The sequence below is a fragment of the Ovis canadensis genome, chromosome 16, assembly GCF_042477335.2.
Source record: "Ovis canadensis isolate MfBH-ARS-UI-01 breed Bighorn chromosome 16, ARS-UI_OviCan_v2, whole genome shotgun sequence".
Taxonomy (NCBI): Eukaryota; Metazoa; Chordata; class Mammalia; order Artiodactyla; family Bovidae; genus Ovis; species Ovis canadensis.
Window position 1 is genome coordinate 54,965,070 of NC_091260.1, and position 20,579 is coordinate 54,985,648.

A 20,579-nucleotide genomic window follows, 5' to 3' on the forward strand; every position below is an offset into this window, starting at 1 on the left:
TTGTAAGAATTAAGTGAGAAGAGTATGTGTAATGCATATGGCTCATATGTAACATTTAATAAATATTTTCATTGACACTGTTAACATCTAATGACCAAGCAGGTTTTTTCAAATACCTTATTAAAAAATGGAGATGGACCAGTACTTGTTTTCATCTCTTTCAGAAGGTCCCTAACAAGGTGGAGAAAAAAAATGAACTCTTCACCACGGCTCTTGCTCCCCAGCAGCCATCAGCCTGGCTTGAAACCAACACAGTTATCTCGAGTTATCTGGGTTGGTGAGGGGTGTGTAGTCAAAGATATGAAATAGGGACTGTCTTACCCTTAGGAGAGAAAAGGTACACAGGCAATTTATACACATATCAACCAGTTACTCCTCCCTCCCCCCATTTTATGATGGTATCATGTTTAATTGTTTTTTTTATTAAAAAGAAATATTTAATACATGGCCATAAAAATGCAAACTATATCCAGGTACATAGAGGGGAGCCAACTGAATCTGAATTGGTTCCTATCAGAAGCTGTTACCTCATTAAAATAAAAAAGCTTCATTTTGCTTGATACAGGATAATAACATACCTGTAGAAATACTAGAAATATTCTATAATGCTGGGAAGACTTGTGACTGCTTAAGGTTTACATTATGTAAAGCCACCAGCACAATGGCTGGCACATGGGAGGTCCTCAGGAAATGGTCACTATTACTTCCAATGCCCTCTCCCAGACACTCTCGGTGTGGAAGTGCTATGAAATAAACAATGGAATAGTGCCCTCCAGAGGCCACTGGGATTCAACTCTGCTGACAGCTGAAAGTCTGGAAGGACTCAGTCATGTCCGACTCTTCGCAACCCCATGGACTGCAGCCTACCAGGCTCCTCCGTCCATGGGATTTCCCAGGCAAGAGTACTGGAGTGGGGTGCCATTGCCTTCTCCATGAAAGACCAAAGAGCAACTCAGTTTTGTGAGGACAAGGAAATCGAGTGCAAACAAGTCTGGTTAGGCGCCGTGGGAACTGGTGCATGGGAACCACAAGTCCCCAAGACCCGAGAAGCTCCTGTCGCATCCCTCTCTCCCTGGGGACACTCTCAGCCCTGCCCATTTCTGCATGTCCACTCCGTGTGGCTCTAAAGGGACCCACTTCCTCTTGATGTCTGCCCTTCTGTGACTTCAGGCATGTGGCTCTGGCTTTCCTTGGACAGGATTCTGGTCCCAACTCCTTTTGACCTTTCAGCTCATCTCAAAGAGTGAAGCAGCTTGGTCTCTCATTGGCTTGACTCCAAATTCCCAGGAGACCAAACTAATGACCAGTCTAGAGGCAGATTGTCAGTTGCTACTGGAAGTAGGGGTCTGTGTGAGTGTGTGTGTGTGTGTGTGTGTGTGTAGACAGAACCAGGGTCACTTGGTAGAAAATAGAATTAGCACATACCGAATATACACAATTCTGAGAGGCACTTTAAAGAGGCTACTTTTCTCATAACAATGAGCTAATATTTATAGTTTACCATGCACTATGTACCCTACAAGGAACTTTATAAGCATCATCTCATTTAATCTCCAATTAAATAATTAAATCTCATTTGAGCTTCAATACTTTGGCTACCTGATATGAAGAGCCAACTCACTGGAAAAGACCCTGATGCTGGGAAAGATTGAGGGCAGGAGGAGAAGGGGGTGACAGAGGATGAGATGGTTGGATGGCATCACTGACTCAATGGACATGAGTTTGAGCAAACTCTGGGAGATAGTGAAGGACATGGAAGCCTGGTGTGCTGCAGTCCACGCGGTCACAAAGGGTTAGACACGACTTAGTGACTTAACAACAGTAACATTTAATCGCATGACCTTGTTGTGAAATGTGATTGTGTTATCATCTCCCACCTTCAGAAGTAACTGCTGGTAACAATGGTTGTATATCTTTCAGTAATTTATTTGATGCATTTTATTCCCATTTTAAACCCGAAGGAATTGAGGCTTAGAGAGAGAGAGTGTATTATCTGATTAGGAGTGTCAGGATTTTATACATGTGAGATTAGTAAATGACCTAGGAATGATTAAGTACTAAACTGTGTGTTACCACTGTATTAGTTTTCATTGCTGTGTAACAAATGCCCCACAGATGTAGAGGCTTTGGAGCTACCCCCATGGCTAAGCTTGCAGTCCTGCAGGTCAAAGGTACAGTACTGCATGACGGTGCTCTTTTCTTGCTGTTTCATGAGACTGACCTAGGTTCTAGCTGGCGCTGCCAACAATCTCACCTGGGGCTCAGGGACCTCTTCTGAGCTCATCGGTTGTTGGCAGAGTCTAGTTCTTTGCACTTTTAGGACAGAGGTCCCCACTGTCCTCCTAGTCATCAATCACGACTGCTCTCGGGTCCTAGAGGTTGCACCCTTCCACGGCCAGTTCACACCATGGATATCTGCTTTCCTTCAGGTCAGCTGGAGCATGTCTCCCTGGCTGCGCCTTCTGCCACCAGCCAGAGAACACTCTGCTTTTCAAGGGCTTGTATGATTGGGTCAGGCCCACCCAAATAATCTCCCCCTCTTAAGGTCGACTCTTTATGACATACCTTATCATGGGAGTAAAATTCATCCAGTTCACAGTCCTGAGGGATGGGAGGATGTGTATAAGGTGGGAGTGTGTGGAATCCTGGGGGCCATCTTAGAATCCTGCCTATTACCACCAGGAAAATAGATTTTCTGTGTGCAGGTCAGAACTGTTCCCAGGATGGGGAGAAGGAAGTGGGAGGGGGATTGGCCTGGGCCTTGAAGGATGGGCCATACTAGAAAAGACAGTATTCTCCTGAGATGGCCTTAGAAACTCAAAACCATGACTCAAGAAAATTTGGGAAAATTAATGGGTAACAATTTCAAACAATATTAGGAAAAGCTTCAGCACTGAGATGGAGGAGGAAGCCAGTACTACTAGACATTACAACATGATCAAAATACTATGTGATAAGCATAAAAATAGATGTACGGATGAGAACAAAAATAGAATGTCCAGAAATAGAAATGTATGTATGTGTGTATGTGTGTCTATCACAATAAATCAAGCCTCACAACTTAAGAAAATTAATTCCTACTAAATGATGTTTGGATAATTACACAGCAATTTAGAAGAGAGACATAAAATTTCCACTATGCATCAAAACAAATGTCAGCTAAATTAAATTTTAAATTATTAAGATAAATTTAAAATACAGTTGTGAAAACTGATAGAAGAGAGTTTCAGGTCTTTGAGAAGGCAGCAACATCCTAAGATTAAAGAAGTGAAAAGACGATTATAGGAGAAAAACTCAAACTCATCCATAGAAACAGTTAAAATTTCTATATAGTAATAACAACTAAAAGATTTATTAAAAGATTAAGGGGAATTTTAACTGCAAAGGGATTAAGAAGATTAAGGTCTTTATATCCAAATACATGTTCCAGCGCTGAAGATTGGGACTCCAACAGATAGTAGACAAAAGATATGACTAAATGATTTACAAAACAGGTAAAATAAAATAGGAAAAAAAAAAAACCTAAGGGGAAACAGCCAAATTCTCTGGTCAAATAAATAAATGCAAATTAAAATTAAATAATACAATAAATAATAAAACAATAAAAATGATTTAATTAGCTTCATTAATTTCTATTAAATATAATTAAATCATAATACCCAATCCTGAATGATCCTGGTACACTGCACTCACACATTTTTGGTGAGAGTATAATTTGGAAAAGCTATTTGTGAAAAGCAATTTGCCAGAATGTCCTTTGACATAGTACCTTCACTTCAGGGAATCTGTCCTGGGAGGAGGATTCAAAAGGAAAAGTCCTGGTCACAAGCATTTTAAATATAGTGTTCCACATAAATATTGAAAAAATGGGAATGACAGAAAGAGCATGCTTACCTAAATTATTGCTAATGACTATGCTTATCAAGACTATTAATTTAGGTGGGTTGAGTCTGAAAATATTATGTGAAGAAAGATAATACAGACTTCTGTACATAGTATAATTCAGTATTTTAAAAGTATTCCTATGGTATTGGTGAAACTGTGAAAAACTACACTTGTACATATTGTCAGTGGGGATACAATTTAGAGTAATATCTTGGGCAAAACAATTTGCAATGATTAAAAAATTTTAATGGGATTTCTTTGAGGATTCCACATCTAGGAATCCATCCTTTACTTAACTGTACATTACAGTACACAGAGGCTTGTGAACATAAGATTTACTGCAGAATTGTTGACACAGAAAAGATTTCACAATGAAAATGCCCATTAATTGGTGACCAATTAAACAAATCATATTAGAACCCTTTGGTAGAACATTATACAGCTGTTAAAAAGGAGAAAGAAACTATGTTCTTCCTATCTCTAAGATAGGTTTTCAAATTTAAAAAAAATTAAGATGCAGAATAGCAGGGATAGTGTGCCCCTGTTTGTGCAAAACAGAAATAACACAGAGAACTTGGCTATGTTTAGAGAAGTCTTGGAAAGATGCTCCTAAACTGGTAACAGAGTAGGGCCCTGGGCTATAGCTAGAAACTAGAGACAGGGGTCTGAACTGGGGAGAAATTTCAGTCACTGTCCTTCTAGTCTACTTGAATGTTTTGCCATGTACAAGCATGACTCACCAATGGGAAAATAAGGTAGTCTGAAAAATATATATTGTTGATGAACATAGATGAGATAGAAATAGACCAATCTGTTGAGTTAGGGTGGTAGGGCTACATTCGCATGGTCACAGATTAAATATTAACATAGAAAAATTAAATCAGTTGAGAATTATAGTAGAATTGCAAGTCATTCTTTTCTTTGAAAAGCCACTTCAGTGTTATTTTAGTGTTGCCACTGAAATAAACAATGACTAGTGTGGGGAGAGGGACTGGGAGCCTGAAACATTAACGAATAGCTTTATAAATATGCTGCTCTGGAATGAATAAAAGGAAAAATAATCAGACAAAGAGAGCTTGCAGAATGGTCCAGGGAGCAGGCAGTTAGCAAGAGGAGGGAGAGCAGCAGGGCCAGGGTATCTGTGCTTGGTGGGGCGGCTGAGCAGGACACCCCATGGTCGGAACTCAGGGGCCACCAGGACAGCAAGTATGGAGGGACCGGAAAGGTTTAGGTTCATGCCTGCAGAGCCCAAGGAAGCCAGCTCTCTGGAGAGCCAGTCAAGGAGGACTGCTGGGCACTGGACTGATGGGAAACATTTAGATCCCACAAATCTCAAATGAGACGTTTCTGTAGCAGCTAGGGCCAACCTTTATATTGTGAGAAGACAACTCTAGAATTGTTAACTTTTATGCTCAGAAAAATTTAAAAAAGATACAAGCGTGCACCCCGTGTGTGCGTGTACAGGCATGTGTGCGTGCTCAGTCACTAAGTCATGTCTGACTCTTTGCAACCCCATGAACTGTATGGACAATAGCCCTCCAGTATCCTCTGTCCATACTCGAGTGGGTTGCCATTTCCTTTTCCAGGGGAATCGTCCTAACCCCAGGGATCAAATCCATGTTTCCCAAGTTGGCAGGCAGATTCTTTATCTCTGAGCCACTTTGAGAAGCCCATACATACATAGGGTTGGCCAAAAAGTATGGAAAACCCAAACACACTTTTTGGCCAACCCAACATATACATATACATATGTTTATTTATTAAACATGTACATATACTAGTACATATACACATTATAAAACATATATGTAAAAGCTAAAATTTTAAAATATACACTTAATATGAAGTGCTTAATACTTTAAAATCTTTTTCACCTTTACTAAAATAAATTATACACAGTGAATATTACTTTTAGTTAAAGCTATATAGTTAAATATACTCCAAGGGCTTCAAAAACTTGGCTTAACATTTTGGAATGTGATAATTCACAAGTACGACTTTAAGTTCAAAATAAATGGATGTTGGTTTTAAAGTCTGCCATAGCTGAAGCTACCTCTCAAGGACAGGGAGACCCAAATGGAAACAGCACATTAGCGGTAGCACGTAATAAAAAGTATTTTTCATTTTGCAGCCCTATCTACCACTTTTGCAAAGGTTTTAGTTAAAATTTTGTGTTAATTTTCAACTTGGAGTTTTCTTTGCCAAGTTATTGGGAGGTACTGTTTTTTTAAAATAATTTTTAACATAAGTTTTGTAAAACTCTATGGAAGATTTAAAAAATAGAAAATTTTGTTCTCAGGATTTCAAATATGTGCCTATGAAACTTTTTGTTGGCATATATAACATTTTGGCAAAAAAAGTAATAAGCATGGAAACATTTCCAAAAATCCATTTTGAAAATGCTCTTTCTATAGCATGAATTTCTTTCAAGTAGTAGTTAGTGCTTTGTTTTATTTTTAATTGGAGTATAATTGCTTTACAATGTTGTATTAGTTTCTGCTGTACAAGGAAGTGAATCAGCTGTAAGTATACATATATACCCTCCCTCTTGAACCTCCCTCCTACCCCACTCCCCATCCCACCCCCCTGCCCAGGTCAAGAAAGAACTGAGCTGAGCTCCCTCTGCTATATAGCAGCTTCCCACTAGCTCTCTATTTCACACGTGGTAGTAGCCCCCTCCAGGGTTCTTGCCTGGAGAATCCCAGGGACGCGGGAGCCTGGTGGGCTGCTGTCTTTGGGGTCGCACAGTGTCGGACACGACTGCAGCGACTTAGCAGCAGCAGCAGTGTAATATGTCAATCCTACTCTCCCAATTCATCTCATAGTCCCCTTCCCCGCCGTGTCCCCATGCCAGTTTTCCACATCTGTGTCTCTACTCCTGCCCTGCAAACAGGTTCATTTGTACCATCTTTCTAGGTACCATACATATGTGTTAATATACCATATTTGCTTTTCTCTTACTTCACTCACTATGACAGGCTCTAGGTCCATCCATATCACTACAAATGACCCAATTTCATTCCTTTTTATGGCTGAGTAACATTCCATTGTATATATATACCACGCCTTCTCTATCCATTCATCTGTCGATGGACATTTGGGTTGCTTCCGAATACTTCCTTATTCATTCTTTCAATATCATCTTTACCTTGGAAAGACAGATTATGTGTGTGTGTGCTTGCAGAAATAGCCTCCAGGAAGCATGCCATTGAAAACTACTTGTTCATAGATAAAGTGGGCAAATTTGAAACAACTGTCTGTTTTGTAGAAGGAAAATACTACACAGCCATCTTGAAAGCTGGATTACTCTAAATGCTTTGCCTCAAGATAAACATCAGACCTCTACAGAGTAAAACACTTCCACGGTCATTCCCCATCTTAGTACAGAGAAGAATAACAATTCCGCTACTTTTAAAAGTCTTCTTTTTACAAAATTAACCAAACTGATGACATTCTTTAGCATTTTTGGCACTTCTGACTTTAGCTTCTTTGCTGTCTCAACTTTCCTAGGACCAATGCAGTGAATCACTTTCATGTTCTGGCCTATTTTTATAAGCTTACCCTGAATTTAAAATTTGAATCAAAGCAGCTGTTACCTTATATAATTTCTCCACAAAGCATTATTTTAACTAAAGAAGTCATTGCCTTTTGAAAATATATCTTTTCTGGTACCTCTTTTCTTTAGTGACTCACGAATAAGTAGGTGTCCTATCACATTACGGAAGCAGAACTAAGCAAATACCCTTATTTGGAACATGTGAGAATCAGCGATGCTTTATTTCCAGCCGCACAGCGAACTGCCACAAGGCAAACTGTTTCTTTAAAACTTCAGCAAGGTTTCTGTGCACCTTCCAGCAAAATTTGCTGACAAAATTGGGCATTTTATGGTATAGCTATATTGTTTTCCATATATTATTTTAGCTGTTTAAAAAACTGCATCAGTAAGAATGAATGTTTTCCTCATGGTGTGTGACTTTTTGCCGTAAGCAATTAAGTAAAAAGAAATTTCAAAGAGGCTCTTAAAATATTCAGTTTAGTAAAATTCTGGACTAGATTTAGCACTGCATAGTTTTTAACATCGCTAAAACATTTAATATTATTTGTATTCATGTGGTTGATATTTAGATTTTAAATATCTTGCTAATTATCATGGCCTTATACCATTATTAGGGATTATCTCAAGGCACAATCTATGCTTATGGTGAGGTTTTTCTTTAATAACAGAGCCTGGAAATTTGTATTTCACATAGTCTTTCAAAAGCTTCGACCTTTAATTTTTTTTGTCTGATTTCTTGTCAATCTGAATAGACTGTCATTGGTTTAACTTAAAATGTGGTTGAGCACATATCAGCAGTAAAGCAAGGGTCAACCCAGCCATTTTCTTATGGTTTGCTTGTACCTGCATTGATTATTTTTAATCTTCTTTTTTAGCCCCTCAAGAATTTTAGTTTATCTGTTCGTTTGGTAAAGTTAATTTAAATACAACAAAATACGTACTTTAATTCATAAGCCTACTTCTCTGAGTGAGCCTACATAAACTACAGATCCTTAAAATGAGTTAAAAGTGAATTAATCAATGAGCAGGCCTTTGTGGGTCACAATCTCTTCCCTCAGGATATGTCACATAACACACAGGACATGGGACCCTCCTAGAGTCTGACATACAGATTAAGGATACCAATGTCAACTCATATCTAAAATATTAGCCAAGCTCAATTTCTTATTTTTTTTTTTTAAGATAAAAATATGTCCTGAGAGGTTAATATCTTTTCCCCTTCCCCCATGGATCTTCTCATCCCGCCTGGATGACGAACTTTCTAGAGCAAGAACCAGTTCCAGTGACTACCACTGATGCCCTCTCTGCCTATTCTGCTGGGTCAGACAGGGACCTCCCAGCAATGCACAGGCGGACTAAATAAAACCTTTGAGCCAGGGGAAACCCTCCAGACTTGCCGTGCAGTTTTACAGAGACCTGTACTTAATGGAGCTTGAGTTTTTAAAGACACTTACTTCCTCTTCCCCTGATAATAGTTCAGACCTCCTTCAGGGACATTTGTGAAAGTATATCTGTGTCCCCAAAGGTCAAAAGTTTCATAATAAATCCCAGCCCCATTTAAGTGGACTAGCCTTCAAGTCCAGCTTAAGGGCACAGCAAACACACACTTCAGCTTGGGAAAAAGCCTAGCCCACCATCTCCCTCTGCCATCCCCCAGACCTGGAAAGGCTAAATTTAAGCCCAAGAGATGTTATAAATGATAGAATCATTCTTTTTCTGGTGGGATAAGCCAGCTAATTAGACTATCGCTGATACCCCCGCCTCCAGCTGTCTGTGACCCAGAGGTACAAAAGACCCAGATACTCACACCTTTGGGTGTTGCTCTGTCCATTTCAACATTGGAAAGCCCCGTCATCCAAAATGCCACTAACAGTGACATCTCCACATCATTTATTTCAAATAGCATAACAACTCACACTCTTAAAATCTTTGGAGAAAGACAAAGAAGAATCTCACGAAGATATCTATGTAACTTTTGAAAACCCATGTTTTGTGCTGTGGGCTTAGTCACTTGGTCGTGTCTGACTTTTTGCAACTTCATGGACAGTAGCTCACCAGGCTCCTCTGTCCTTGGGGCTTCTCCAGGCAACAATACTGGAGTGAGTTGCCATGCCCTCCTCCAGGGGATCTTCCCGATGCAGGGATCGAACCCAGGTCTCCTGCATTGCAGGCCGATTCTTTACTATCTGAGCCAGCAGGGAAGCCCAAGAATACTGGAGTCCTATCCCTTCTCCAGGGCATCTTTCCAACCCAGGAATTGAGCCAGGGTCTCCTGCATTGCAGGCAGATTCTTTACCAGCCAAACTACCAGGGGAGCCCCATGTTTTATCATAAATTGCAAAAAACATACACTGCACATACACACGCATATGTGTCCTGATAATATCAGATTTTATTGTCCCCTACAAGCAGGCAGCAACCACTAGGTGGACCCCAAAACACAGGGATTCAAGTCTTTGAACCTCTGGGTTTGGCAAACAGGTTAATTAGGGACATCTAAGCCAGGCCATGTGGTCATCTGTCTCCATTCCAGAAGACCAAAGAGGGACAAGGGCTGAAACAGGTGCTGAAGCTTGGACAATCACCTTTAGAAAAAAAAAAAAAAACCTCTTCAGGGCATCTGGTGCTCAAAATGAAAGAATAAAAATATTTATCACTCATTTAATATCTGGACCTAAAATGAAGTAGGAGTCAAAATGCTTGAAAATGGCCCCAGAGTGTCCAGAGAGAGAAGGATATGAAGTCAGGCTGGTAGCACTATGATCACACTGAGATGCTCCCAGCATTTCTTTCTCTTTCTGGTTTACAGTTACAACGATTCTCAAAAGTACAGCTAAGAGTTTCAAAGCGAGTGTCTCAAGTAGAATATTTGGGTTTTCCATCTCCCATGGTTGAAATCAGTCCCCCAGTAGCAGCTCTGATGGGGCTACCAAGAGAAGCAGGTTACTGGGCTGAAGTTAAAGAGCATCTCTGAATGGAGCTCTGCAACCTCTTTAAATCATAGAAAGTGGCTCTTTTAATGTAATCTCTCCCCTCATAAGAACAGACCCAGGGAGGGGATATATATATATATATATATATAAAAAATTATGACTGATAGATATTAATCAGTATAATTATATAAATACATATTATTTTAATATATATTTATATAACCATATAAGTAATATTATATAATATACATATAAAATATAAAATTATATGTAAATATATAAATATAAATAATATATTTATATGTATATTATATATATATTTATTCACATTGTAGTGTGGCAGAGACCACTACAACATTGTAAAGCAATTACCCTTCAATTTAAAAAAAAAAAAAGAACAAACAAACCTTGAAAATATGCTCTGTAAGTGGCCCTGGAGTTACCTACAGGCTGTGATTGAGGGTGCACAAAGACGCTAGGCTTCTGAAGGAATCCACCCCATTGGCTTTGCCTGCTACTCACTCTCCCCTGAGGCTTTCTGATTCCAGACTTGAGTTGGGCTGGGGACGGACAACTTCCCCCCACCATCTATCACCAAGAGCTAAGCACGAGTAGGTTTATCAGATCAGCTACTTGTCTACTTGTAGGGGACAAGGGCTCTGAGTGTAGTGGGAAGGGGTTGCCCCGGGGGAAGCCAGGATGGGGCACCTCTTGGGGGCAGCACAAGGAGACCGGGCACCCAGAGGAGGGGAATGGTGCTTGAGTCACCCTCTGCTTAGGGATGGCTCAGATGTTCCCGTTCTAGAAGAGAGCTCTGAAGGCTGGAAACATCCTAACGGCGCAGCTGAGAAACCCGCACAGCCTAATAATAAGCTTGACTAAAGCTCCTTAGTGGCGTGCTTGATTTCAACCACAAGGTGGCAGGCGATGGCAGAGGATGGTCCACAGCCTTGCCCAGAAAGCGTGTGGAAGACCTGAGGGGAAAGCTCAGTCCGATGGCCATCACTTACACACCCATGAAACTGCTAAGAGTTAAACTCTTGTTGAGAAGGAAGGTTCTAGATGTAACTACCATCCGTTTAGAGAATGGATGTAGAAATAATGCAGGAAAATGTGATTTTCAATTTGTATCTTACAACCAACAGTAAAGTGCAAAAAAAAAAAAAAAAGAAATCTAATTTCATTGGTTACTATAGTGTTGAATAAAAAGTTCTAGAATTTGAGTCAGAGGCCCTGAATTCTGATCCTTGCTCTTGACCCCAGGAAACCTCCTCCCAGAACCTTAGTTTCCTGCTCAGTACAATGAGAAAATAGGACTTGGGTGAAATCTGGGCTGCCTTCCAGAAAGTATGACATGAAACGAAACAGCACGTGGGGAAAGCAGGCAGAGAAGAATGAAGTGGGCATGAATGTAAGGCCCTTGCAACGCTCCATTGACGCCGCATCCTTGGGGAATGGGCTGTTCCACTTGATGAAGTTTCCAGATAATTGAATTTTAAATGCTGAAACTTGTTTTCCTTTTAACCTTCCGTAATGGAAATCTCTCAGAAGTGTATTACACGCTTCTCTGGCTCCTTAAATGGCAAACTGAATATAATTTAACCTTTCCTGAATGTTCTAGGTCATCAGGATGACTACCTCTTCCTATATATACAGTCTCCAATAGAGTACTGGGTGCCTATGGGCATATTCAGGTAGGCAGGAGGACCCTTGTGTGTAATGGCCCCAGAGACTACATTATAAAGCTATAATTGGCAATTCTTCCTTCTTGCAGTCTCCTACATCACTACCTGCAGTCATTTCTCCAAGTAACACCTTCTAGCAGCCTCCTGACACTCTGTTTAAAATCTGCTATAACCTAGAGAGAACTCGGGGTTGCCATGGGTAACCAGAGTCTGAGCTTGTAACAACCCTAAATTTAATTTTACACACAATTTAAAGGCAGTGGTACTGAGCTGAAGGTTACCTCTGGCCAGGGCTGACATCCAGCTAGTCAGCCCAGGAGTAATTCTCCTGTCTCAGTTGGCCAATGGCCCTAAGCTCCCCGGGTCCTCCTACCAGCCCAGTACCCTGGCCCCTCTCCGTGGACCATGTATGTATCTCACACCCCAGTACCTCAAAGGTGCAGTCCGGCCCTGAGGGGCTCCAGGACCCTCTCCTGCAGGCACCAGCATCGTTTCCTACAGGCTGATACCCACACCATTACAGGTCACTCAGAGTTTGAATATTACCCTGATTTCCGGGTTGAAGATTACTCTTTTTTCCTGCTGCGCAAACTCCTAGAGTTTTAGGCTCTTCTCTGCCCTTTAAGGGCTTCCCTGGTGACTGAGAAGGTAAAGAATCCATCTGCAATGCCAGAGACCTGGGTTCGATCCCTGGGTTGGGAAGATCCCTTGGAGGAGGGCATGGCAACCCACTCCAGTATTCTTGCCTGGAGAATCCCCATGGACAGAGGAGCCTGGGGGGCTACCGTCCATGGGGGCGTTGCACAGAGTCAGACACGACCGAGCAACTAAGCATGCACACGGATGCTGCCCTTCAAACTCAAAGGCCTTTTCTTAGTTCAGGCTGTGCCCTGGGTTCAGGTCGCCTGAGGCCAACCAGGAAGAATGTGAAAAGCTACCTTTGACTGAACATCGACATGTGCCAGAGGCCTATTCAGGACACCAAGTAAATCTTCTTATCTCACCCACTAAATGACCCCGCTGGGGACAGCATCAGCCTCGCGTGGCTGAGGTCATTCGGCCACACGGCCAGCACGCAGGTCTAGAAGCCAGATCTGCCTCGCCCAGGTCCATGTGTTCTCTGCACTGTGCTGCCCTGCTCATATTCACTCATGTACCAAACAGTCCAGTTGAGTTTGATACCCTGAAAAAATACATTTTCAGTGGAACATGGGCCCTTCTACTTTTCAGAAAAGGCTACTTGTTTTTGTTTTGGTGTGTGGGTTGTATTTTAATTAATTCCACATCTTGTTACCAATTTGGAACAATCTGTCCTCAGGGAACAGATCTGGTTTACTTATAGAAAGCTAGGGGAGGGAGGGATGGTGGAGGGGAGGGACTGGGGTTACAAAGTATTCCTTGTAGGAAATAATGTAAAAAAATCTTCCCAGTTCTCCCTTCACCAAAAAGATATAAATAGAACATTCCAGAAAACCTCATCTTCCCCAGAGTAGGTATGATAGACTTGCAAACAAAAGCTTTCCTCCATGTGTTTACCAGCCATGCCTGCAAGATGTGGCATGTGACAGCACCCACTACTGGTACCCCTCCCCACCTCAGAAAGTTCTCAAGAAGTTCACTCCCCCGTGAATCAAAAGAATGAGGGGTTCCCAGAGCTACTCAGGGAGCCTGGAAGCAAACTGCAGACCTTGGGAGTGTCAGTCAGGGAGAGAGCAGAATGGGGTCTGAGGTTTGGGGATAAGTTTGGGATGCTCTCAGGTTGAGCTCTGAAAATGGTTCTAGGGGTGCAGATGGGTGTCAGACCCATGGCCGTGAATCCTCTGCTCTTCCTGCAGGGATGATCTTTCCAAACTAACCCTAAGCTAATTTTTAAAATAAGCCAACCATGAGCTCATCTTCTACATTTTGCACCTGCTCCTCCCACACTTAACCCACACACGATTTTCAGAGTGTCCTCTTCCAAAAACAACCACAATGCTCTAAAGTTTCCAGAGTGACCTTGTCAGGGAGGAAATTGTTTGAATAACTGACCAGCCGTAGGTGACAGGGTCGAAATATCACGTGTGTTAGTTTGCTAGAGCTGTCACAGAAAAGCACCACAAACCAAGTAGCCGAAGCAACAGAAATTTGTCTTTTAGTTCTGGCACTAAAAGTCCAAGATCAAGGTGCTGGCAGAGCTACACTCCCTCTGAGTATGGGAGAAATATCTGTTCCAGGTCCCTCTCTTGTTGTTGTTGTTCAGTCACTAAGTGCTGTCCAACTCTTTACGACCCCACAGACCCTATAGAACTTCTTAACTTCTGGTAGATCCTTGTCTTGTGGCAGTCTGACCCCAGCCTTCACATGACATTCTCCTTGTGTACATGTCTGTGTCCCCAGATCTGCCTTTTATATAAGGATGCTGGTCATACTGGACCAGGGGCCAACCCTATTCCCATAGGGCCTCATCTTCACTAAATACATCTGCAGCAACTCTACTTCCAAATAAAGCCACATTCTCAGGTACTGGGCGGAGAGGAGGATAAGTGAACTTGCAAAAGGTGAATCTGGAGGGGCATGACACATAATTCAACCCATAACATCATCTAAGGGATTCTTGAATTCAACATCAAATTCAAGAGAAGGGGCAGAATGGCTTGCCCCAAAAGCATGCCTCTTATTATAATTCCAAGTGACATTCCAACTTGTTATGTTAGTGGGGGGATGGGGAAATTAGCGTGTTGACACCTGAAATCTGTTGCTTACAAGTAATGGTGAATATACAGTCACTGAGGGGGCTGTCTGCAGAGGGGGAGAGAGGTACACTGGGCTTTCTGCAGAACCAAATTCCCACTCACCACTCTTTGAGGACAAAACCTACATAGGTATGTGGGGAAATCTGGTGCTGAAGCAAACAGTTAAGTTACAAAGAGTGAAAAAGGGTATCTTGAGAACATTCAAAACACTTCCAGCTCCTTGACACTTAATCTCAAAGTGCTTCTAGTCCTCAAGTTCAGGCTAGATGTAAGTTTGCCAAAGGAAGTTTATATGAAAATTGAGTTCCTTACATAAGAGATGGCAGGGGAGAACAGGGGATGGCTTCTGTTTTCCTTGTCTATTTGGGTAAGTGAAAGCCTTAGCGTTTGTTCTTGTCACTTACCGCCCTTTTGTCTATGATTATGTCGAGGAGGTTTGTGAAGCTGTAAACCATCCATGAAATTGAGCACCAGACGGCATGACAAGGACCCGAGATTTGAGGTGGTATAGGACAGGGCCCAAGAGCACAGACTGTGCCGGCGGCTAGGCTGACGTTCAGGCTGTGGTGGCGGCTAGGCTCAAGTTCACAGTTGGTTCTGCCTCTTTCTCAGGTACCTTGTGTAAGCCGAATGCCCTGTCTGTGGTAAAGGCTCTCATCTAAAGCTGACCCTTACAGAGTTGGGCTCCTGTTCATGCTCAGCCACTTCAGACCCTTTGCAAGCCTATGAACTGTAGCCCGCCAGGCTCCTCTGTCCATGGAATTCTCCAGGCAGGAATATTGGAGTGGGTTGCCATTTCCTTCTCCAAGTGATCTTCCCAACCCAGGGATCAAACCCTGGTCTCCTGCATTGCAGGCAGATTCTTTACCATCTGAGCCACCGGGTAAGCCCTTATATAGAGTTGTAGTAGATATTAAATGACAGTGGTGGTAGAGAGTCCCTAGAGCCATAACTCTTCAATAAATGGTTTTTGTTATAATTCATGCTAGTAAAGTAATGCTCAAAATTCTCCAAGCCAGGCTTCAGCAGTACGTGAACTGTAAACTTACAGATGTTCAAGCTGGTTTTAGAAAAGGCAGAGGAACCAGAGATCAAATTGCCAACATCTGCTGGATCATAAAAAAAGCAAGAGAGTTTCAGAAAAACATCTATTTCTGCTTTACTGACTATGTCAAAGCCTTTGACTGTGTGGATCCCAATCAACTGTGGAAAATTCTGAAAGAGATGGGAATACCAGACCACCTGACCTGCCTCTTGAGAAACCTATATATATGCAGGTCAGGAAGCAACAGTTAGAACTGGACATGGAACAACAGACTGGTTCCAAATAGGAAAAGGAGTACGTCAAGGCTCTATATTGTCACCCTGCTTATTTAACTTCTATGCAGAGTACATCATGAGAAACGCTGGGCTGGAAGAAACACAAGCTGGAATCAAGATTGCCAGGTGAAATATCAATAACCTCAGATATGCAGATGACACCACCCTTATGGCAGAAAGTGAAGAGGAACTCAAATGCCTCTTGATGAAAGTGAAAGAGGAGAGTGAAAAAGTTGGCTTAAAGCTCAACATTCAGAAAACGAAGATCATGGCATCTGGTCCCATCACTTCATGGGAAATAGATGGGGAAACAGTGGAAATAGTGTCAGACTTTATTTTGGGGGGACTCCAAAATCACTGCAGATGGTGACTGCAGCCATGAAATGAAAAGACGCTTACTCCTTGGAAGAAAAGTTATGACCAACCTAGATAGCATATTCAAAAGCAGAGACATTACTTTGCCAACAAAGGTCCATCTAGTCAAGGCTATAGTTTTTCCTGTGGTCATGTATGGATGTGAGAGTTGGACTGTGAAGAAAGCTGAGCCCCGAAGAATTGATGCTTTTGAACTGTGGTGTTGGAGAAGACTCCTGAGAGTCCCTTGGACTGCAAGGAGATCCAACCAGTCCATTCTAAAAGAGATCAGCCCTGGGTGTTCTTTGGAAGGAATGATGCTAAAGCTGAAACTCCAGTACTTTGGCCACCTCATGCGGAAGAGTTGACTCATTGGAAAAGACTTCGATGCTGGGAGGGATTGGAGGCAGGAGGAGAAGGGGCCGACAGAGGATGAGATGGCTGGATGGCATCACTAACACGATAGACATGAGTCTGAGTGAACTCTTGGAGTTGGTGATGGACAGGGAGGCCTGGCGTGCTGAGATTCATGGGGTCGCAAAGAGTCGGACACGACTGAGCGACTGAACTGAACTGAACTGATGCCAGAGAACTAAGGAGGCAATCCTGAAAAATCAACCCAGTCTTTTTCTCTCCTGTCTTGTGAATGTCCTGGTTGTTCTGGGCACTGGGAGACCAGGACTCCAGGAGCCCTTGTCTCATTGCCTGATTCCCTTTTATAATGTCTTGAAGACTAAGCAGAGGGTTTTGGCCTTCTCCTTCTTCCACGCCTACACTTGAGGACCATCTTTCACCTAGTCCTTCATCACCTGGCCTACACAAAACAGCCCCTTAGAGAAGGGAATTTCAGAGCCATGACTATTGCCTAGTGAGAAAGTTTTGTTTGGAGGATTTACTCCCTTAGCCATGGAAAATATTCAGAGCCCAGTAGTACACTGGCTGTTCCCTTAGTTCCTTTATTCTTGATGCTCTGGCATTTGGAGACTTGATCCTGGAGAGACTGCCCCTCCTATCCATCAGGGGTAGCTAATTCCTAGAGCTAGCAAACAACTCTCTTGAGGAGTGCGCCTTTGATATCAATAATACTAACCAACCAGTCCAGAGCCCAGATCCCAACTGTCTATTTTAACCAACTCTCACATATCATGCCTGGAGAAGAAATGGCAACCCACTCCAGTATTCTTTCCTAGAGAATCCCATGGACAGAAGAGCCAGGCAGGCTACAGTCCACGTGGTCGCAAGAGTCAGACACAACTTAGCAACTAAACCACCACCAGCACCGCCACATATCAAGTCTCTATTCCCCTGTCTAAATTAGCCGGGGTCAGGTACTGGACAACTGGAGACCACCCCTATAGCTCAGAGCTGGCTGAAATTACCAAACCTGTCCTCTCCTAAGGTTCCTCAGTGTGCCTACCGCGTCTCACCCAGCCTCTCCCTGGAAACCCCTAATAAAGGCTTTGGGCCCTGTTCTCCCCTCCCACCCTCAGCCTCCTACCAGGGCTGGTGCCTCCCCCTGTGGCTCTGCACACAGTGGTGTGCCTCCTGCCTCTAGGCACCTGGGGTATAAACTCCTTCCTTCGTGACAGTTGTTCCTCTGTCTGCATGTCTTACCATACTTGACTAAAAAAATCCTGGGTGCATCTTAGAACACCCACAGGCCTGTTTCCTATTTCACGAGTCTGAGCAAACTCTGGGAGACAGTGGAGGACAGGGAAGCCTGGCGAGCTGCAGTCCATGGGGTTGCAAAGAGTCGGACATGACTGGGTGACTGAACAGCAACAAAGAGTGTCGTTGTATACCTGAGGTGTCCGGCCACACCAGATAGTTCATGCTAATAATGTGATCTCTGGTGGGGGCTTCAGACCATGTACTATTAGTTTGATTTCTGGAAGGACTGGATATTTAGTAACAAAGGTCAGCTACACAGGCTTGGGGTGTCTAGGTGACTGACTAACCCCCATACATGTTGTTGTCACACATTGTTGCTGGGAGAATTGAGGACTTCTGTATAACTCTACCAGGAGAAGACAACTGGAAGCTTGCTCCTGGTCTCTCCTGGATTCTATGTGCCTTTGTTGATTTTAATCTGATTGCTTTCATTATAATAAAACTATAACCATGAGTATAATAGCTTTTCTGAGTTCTGTGAGTTCTCCTAGTGAATCATAGAAGCTGAAGGTGGTCTTGGGGACCATAATTCACTCAAGAAACAACAAAACTGTCCAACCATAACTTACTGCCATGGTAAGTGGCCACATGGGTAGAAAACAGAAATAAGTTCATTGAGATGAGATCCAAGGGGATCTTCCCAGGACGAGGAAATGGCAGGGTGGTGGTCTAAAGACATTTCTCAGCATCTCAAGAGCCTTCTGAATTGTGAGTTGGTGGCAAACGTCATAAGGACAGGCAGATGGAAACATACCCAGGACCCAATCTATGGCCTTCCGGTTGGAAGTAAGATGCTGGGTTGAGCAGAAAAGAGGGTATAACTCAATATAATATTTCTCATCCTCTTATCATGGACTATTTCTTTCCTTTCTTACCCCAAGTTTCGAAAAAAAAGGAAAAACTCTGAGCCTGAGTCTTCTAAGAGAGAATGAAGCAAAACAAACATATAAATACCACAAAATCTCAAGAGTGTGCAGTTTCCCTTCATAGGATAAATGCTGTTGGCTTCTCACCACGGGAGGACCCGCAGCCCTCAGCATCAGGCATAAGTGAGCCACAAGGGTCCCACATCCGCCCCCCACTGCCGGCTGGTGCTCCCCACTCACCTGGCCCCACTGACATCAACTCCGACCATCAGCTGCCCATTCAGCGAGAGGATCTCGTCCCGCAGGCGCACCTTCCCGCTCTTCCCGGCCGGGCTGTTCTTCCTCAGCTCCGTCACCCAGATGCAGCCCACATCTAGCACAGGGCCCTGGTGGGTTTTTCTCTTCTTGCCCCCTCTGCGCTTTTCCCCATAGTCCCCAAACACAGGGATGTTCCCAAAACTGAGGCCCACAGTCTCCGCGTCCTCCAGCTCCTTGGTGAGGTACACCGTGCAGATCTCCATCCCAGGGGGGCTGCGGTCGGGCTGGATGGAGCTCTCATCCACAGCGAAGTTCAGCCTGATGTACTCCTGCAGTTTCTGGATGGCTGCCTGGCAGAGGCGCTGCTCCGGGCCATCCCCGCCCTCCCGCAGGCTGTTCTGCAGCCACTGGTAGAGGAGGGGCAGGTGCAGCCCGGCATTGTCCTGGGTGATGGGCATGGTGCTCACTCCCGGGCGCCAGCATCACGAAAGGACCTGCTCCTGAGGGCCAGGCCCCACGGGGCCCCAAGTCCCTCGGGAACACGGGCTGTTGTCTGCCCGGCTTGCGTTCATGTTCAGGCTGGCAGACAAGCCTGAGGAACTCCTCCTCCAGTCCAGGCTGTTTGCTTTGGCAAGAGGAGGACGGTTCACAATCAGAGCAACAGGGAAACAATCACTGGGCCCGGAGCGTCAATGAGGAAAGGAAGGAAGTGTCTGACCAGTCCCTGCTTGGTTCATTTCACAGTCGGGCTCATGCAGAGGACCTGGAAATGAGGTGTTCCTCCAGCGGTGACAGGGTGACCTCCCCTGGATTCGTTCACACCTGGGAGGGGAAAAAACAAAAACTCCTGTTACGACAGTGAGCCTTCTCAGATTGAACACATGGCAGGAGAGCATTGCAGAAGAAGGGTGCTTGCTTTTTGAGTCAGGGACCCAGTGCCCCTCCTCATCCCATTGCTGTGTTCCCTCCACCCTGTGTGAACATGCAACATACACTGATACAGAAATACACGCACACACTGTCATACAGAGATGCGCAGATGCACACGGATGCACAGATGCATGGTTGCACACATGTACAAACACACTCATGTAGAGATGCACACACAGAGACATACTCATACAGAGGTGCACAGACACACACAAATACGCAGAGGCACACACAGAAACACAGGTACACACAGATGCACACACAGATGCACACATAGGTGTGTACACACTGTCATTCAGAGGTGCACAGACACAGAGATACACGAGTGCACACAGAGGGACACACAGAAACAGATGCATACAGACAGATGTATGCACAGATGCACA

General features: G+C 43.6%; 1 protein-coding gene across 5 annotated transcripts in view; it reads right to left on the bottom strand.

Moving 5' to 3' along the window:
- Window positions 1-20,579, bottom strand: part of PDZD2 (PDZ domain containing 2) — a 411,535-nt gene that overhangs the window by 248,647 nt on the left and 142,309 nt on the right. For all 5 annotated transcript variants that reach the window (XM_069555958.1, XM_069555955.1, XM_069555957.1 and 2 more), the window contains one exon: window positions 19,246-20,085. In XM_069555958.1, coding sequence (XP_069412059.1) covers window positions 19,246-19,721 — 476 coding nt within the window. In that variant the 5' untranslated portion in view covers window positions 19,722-20,085. The remainder of the gene's footprint in view (window positions 1-19,245; window positions 20,086-20,579) is intronic.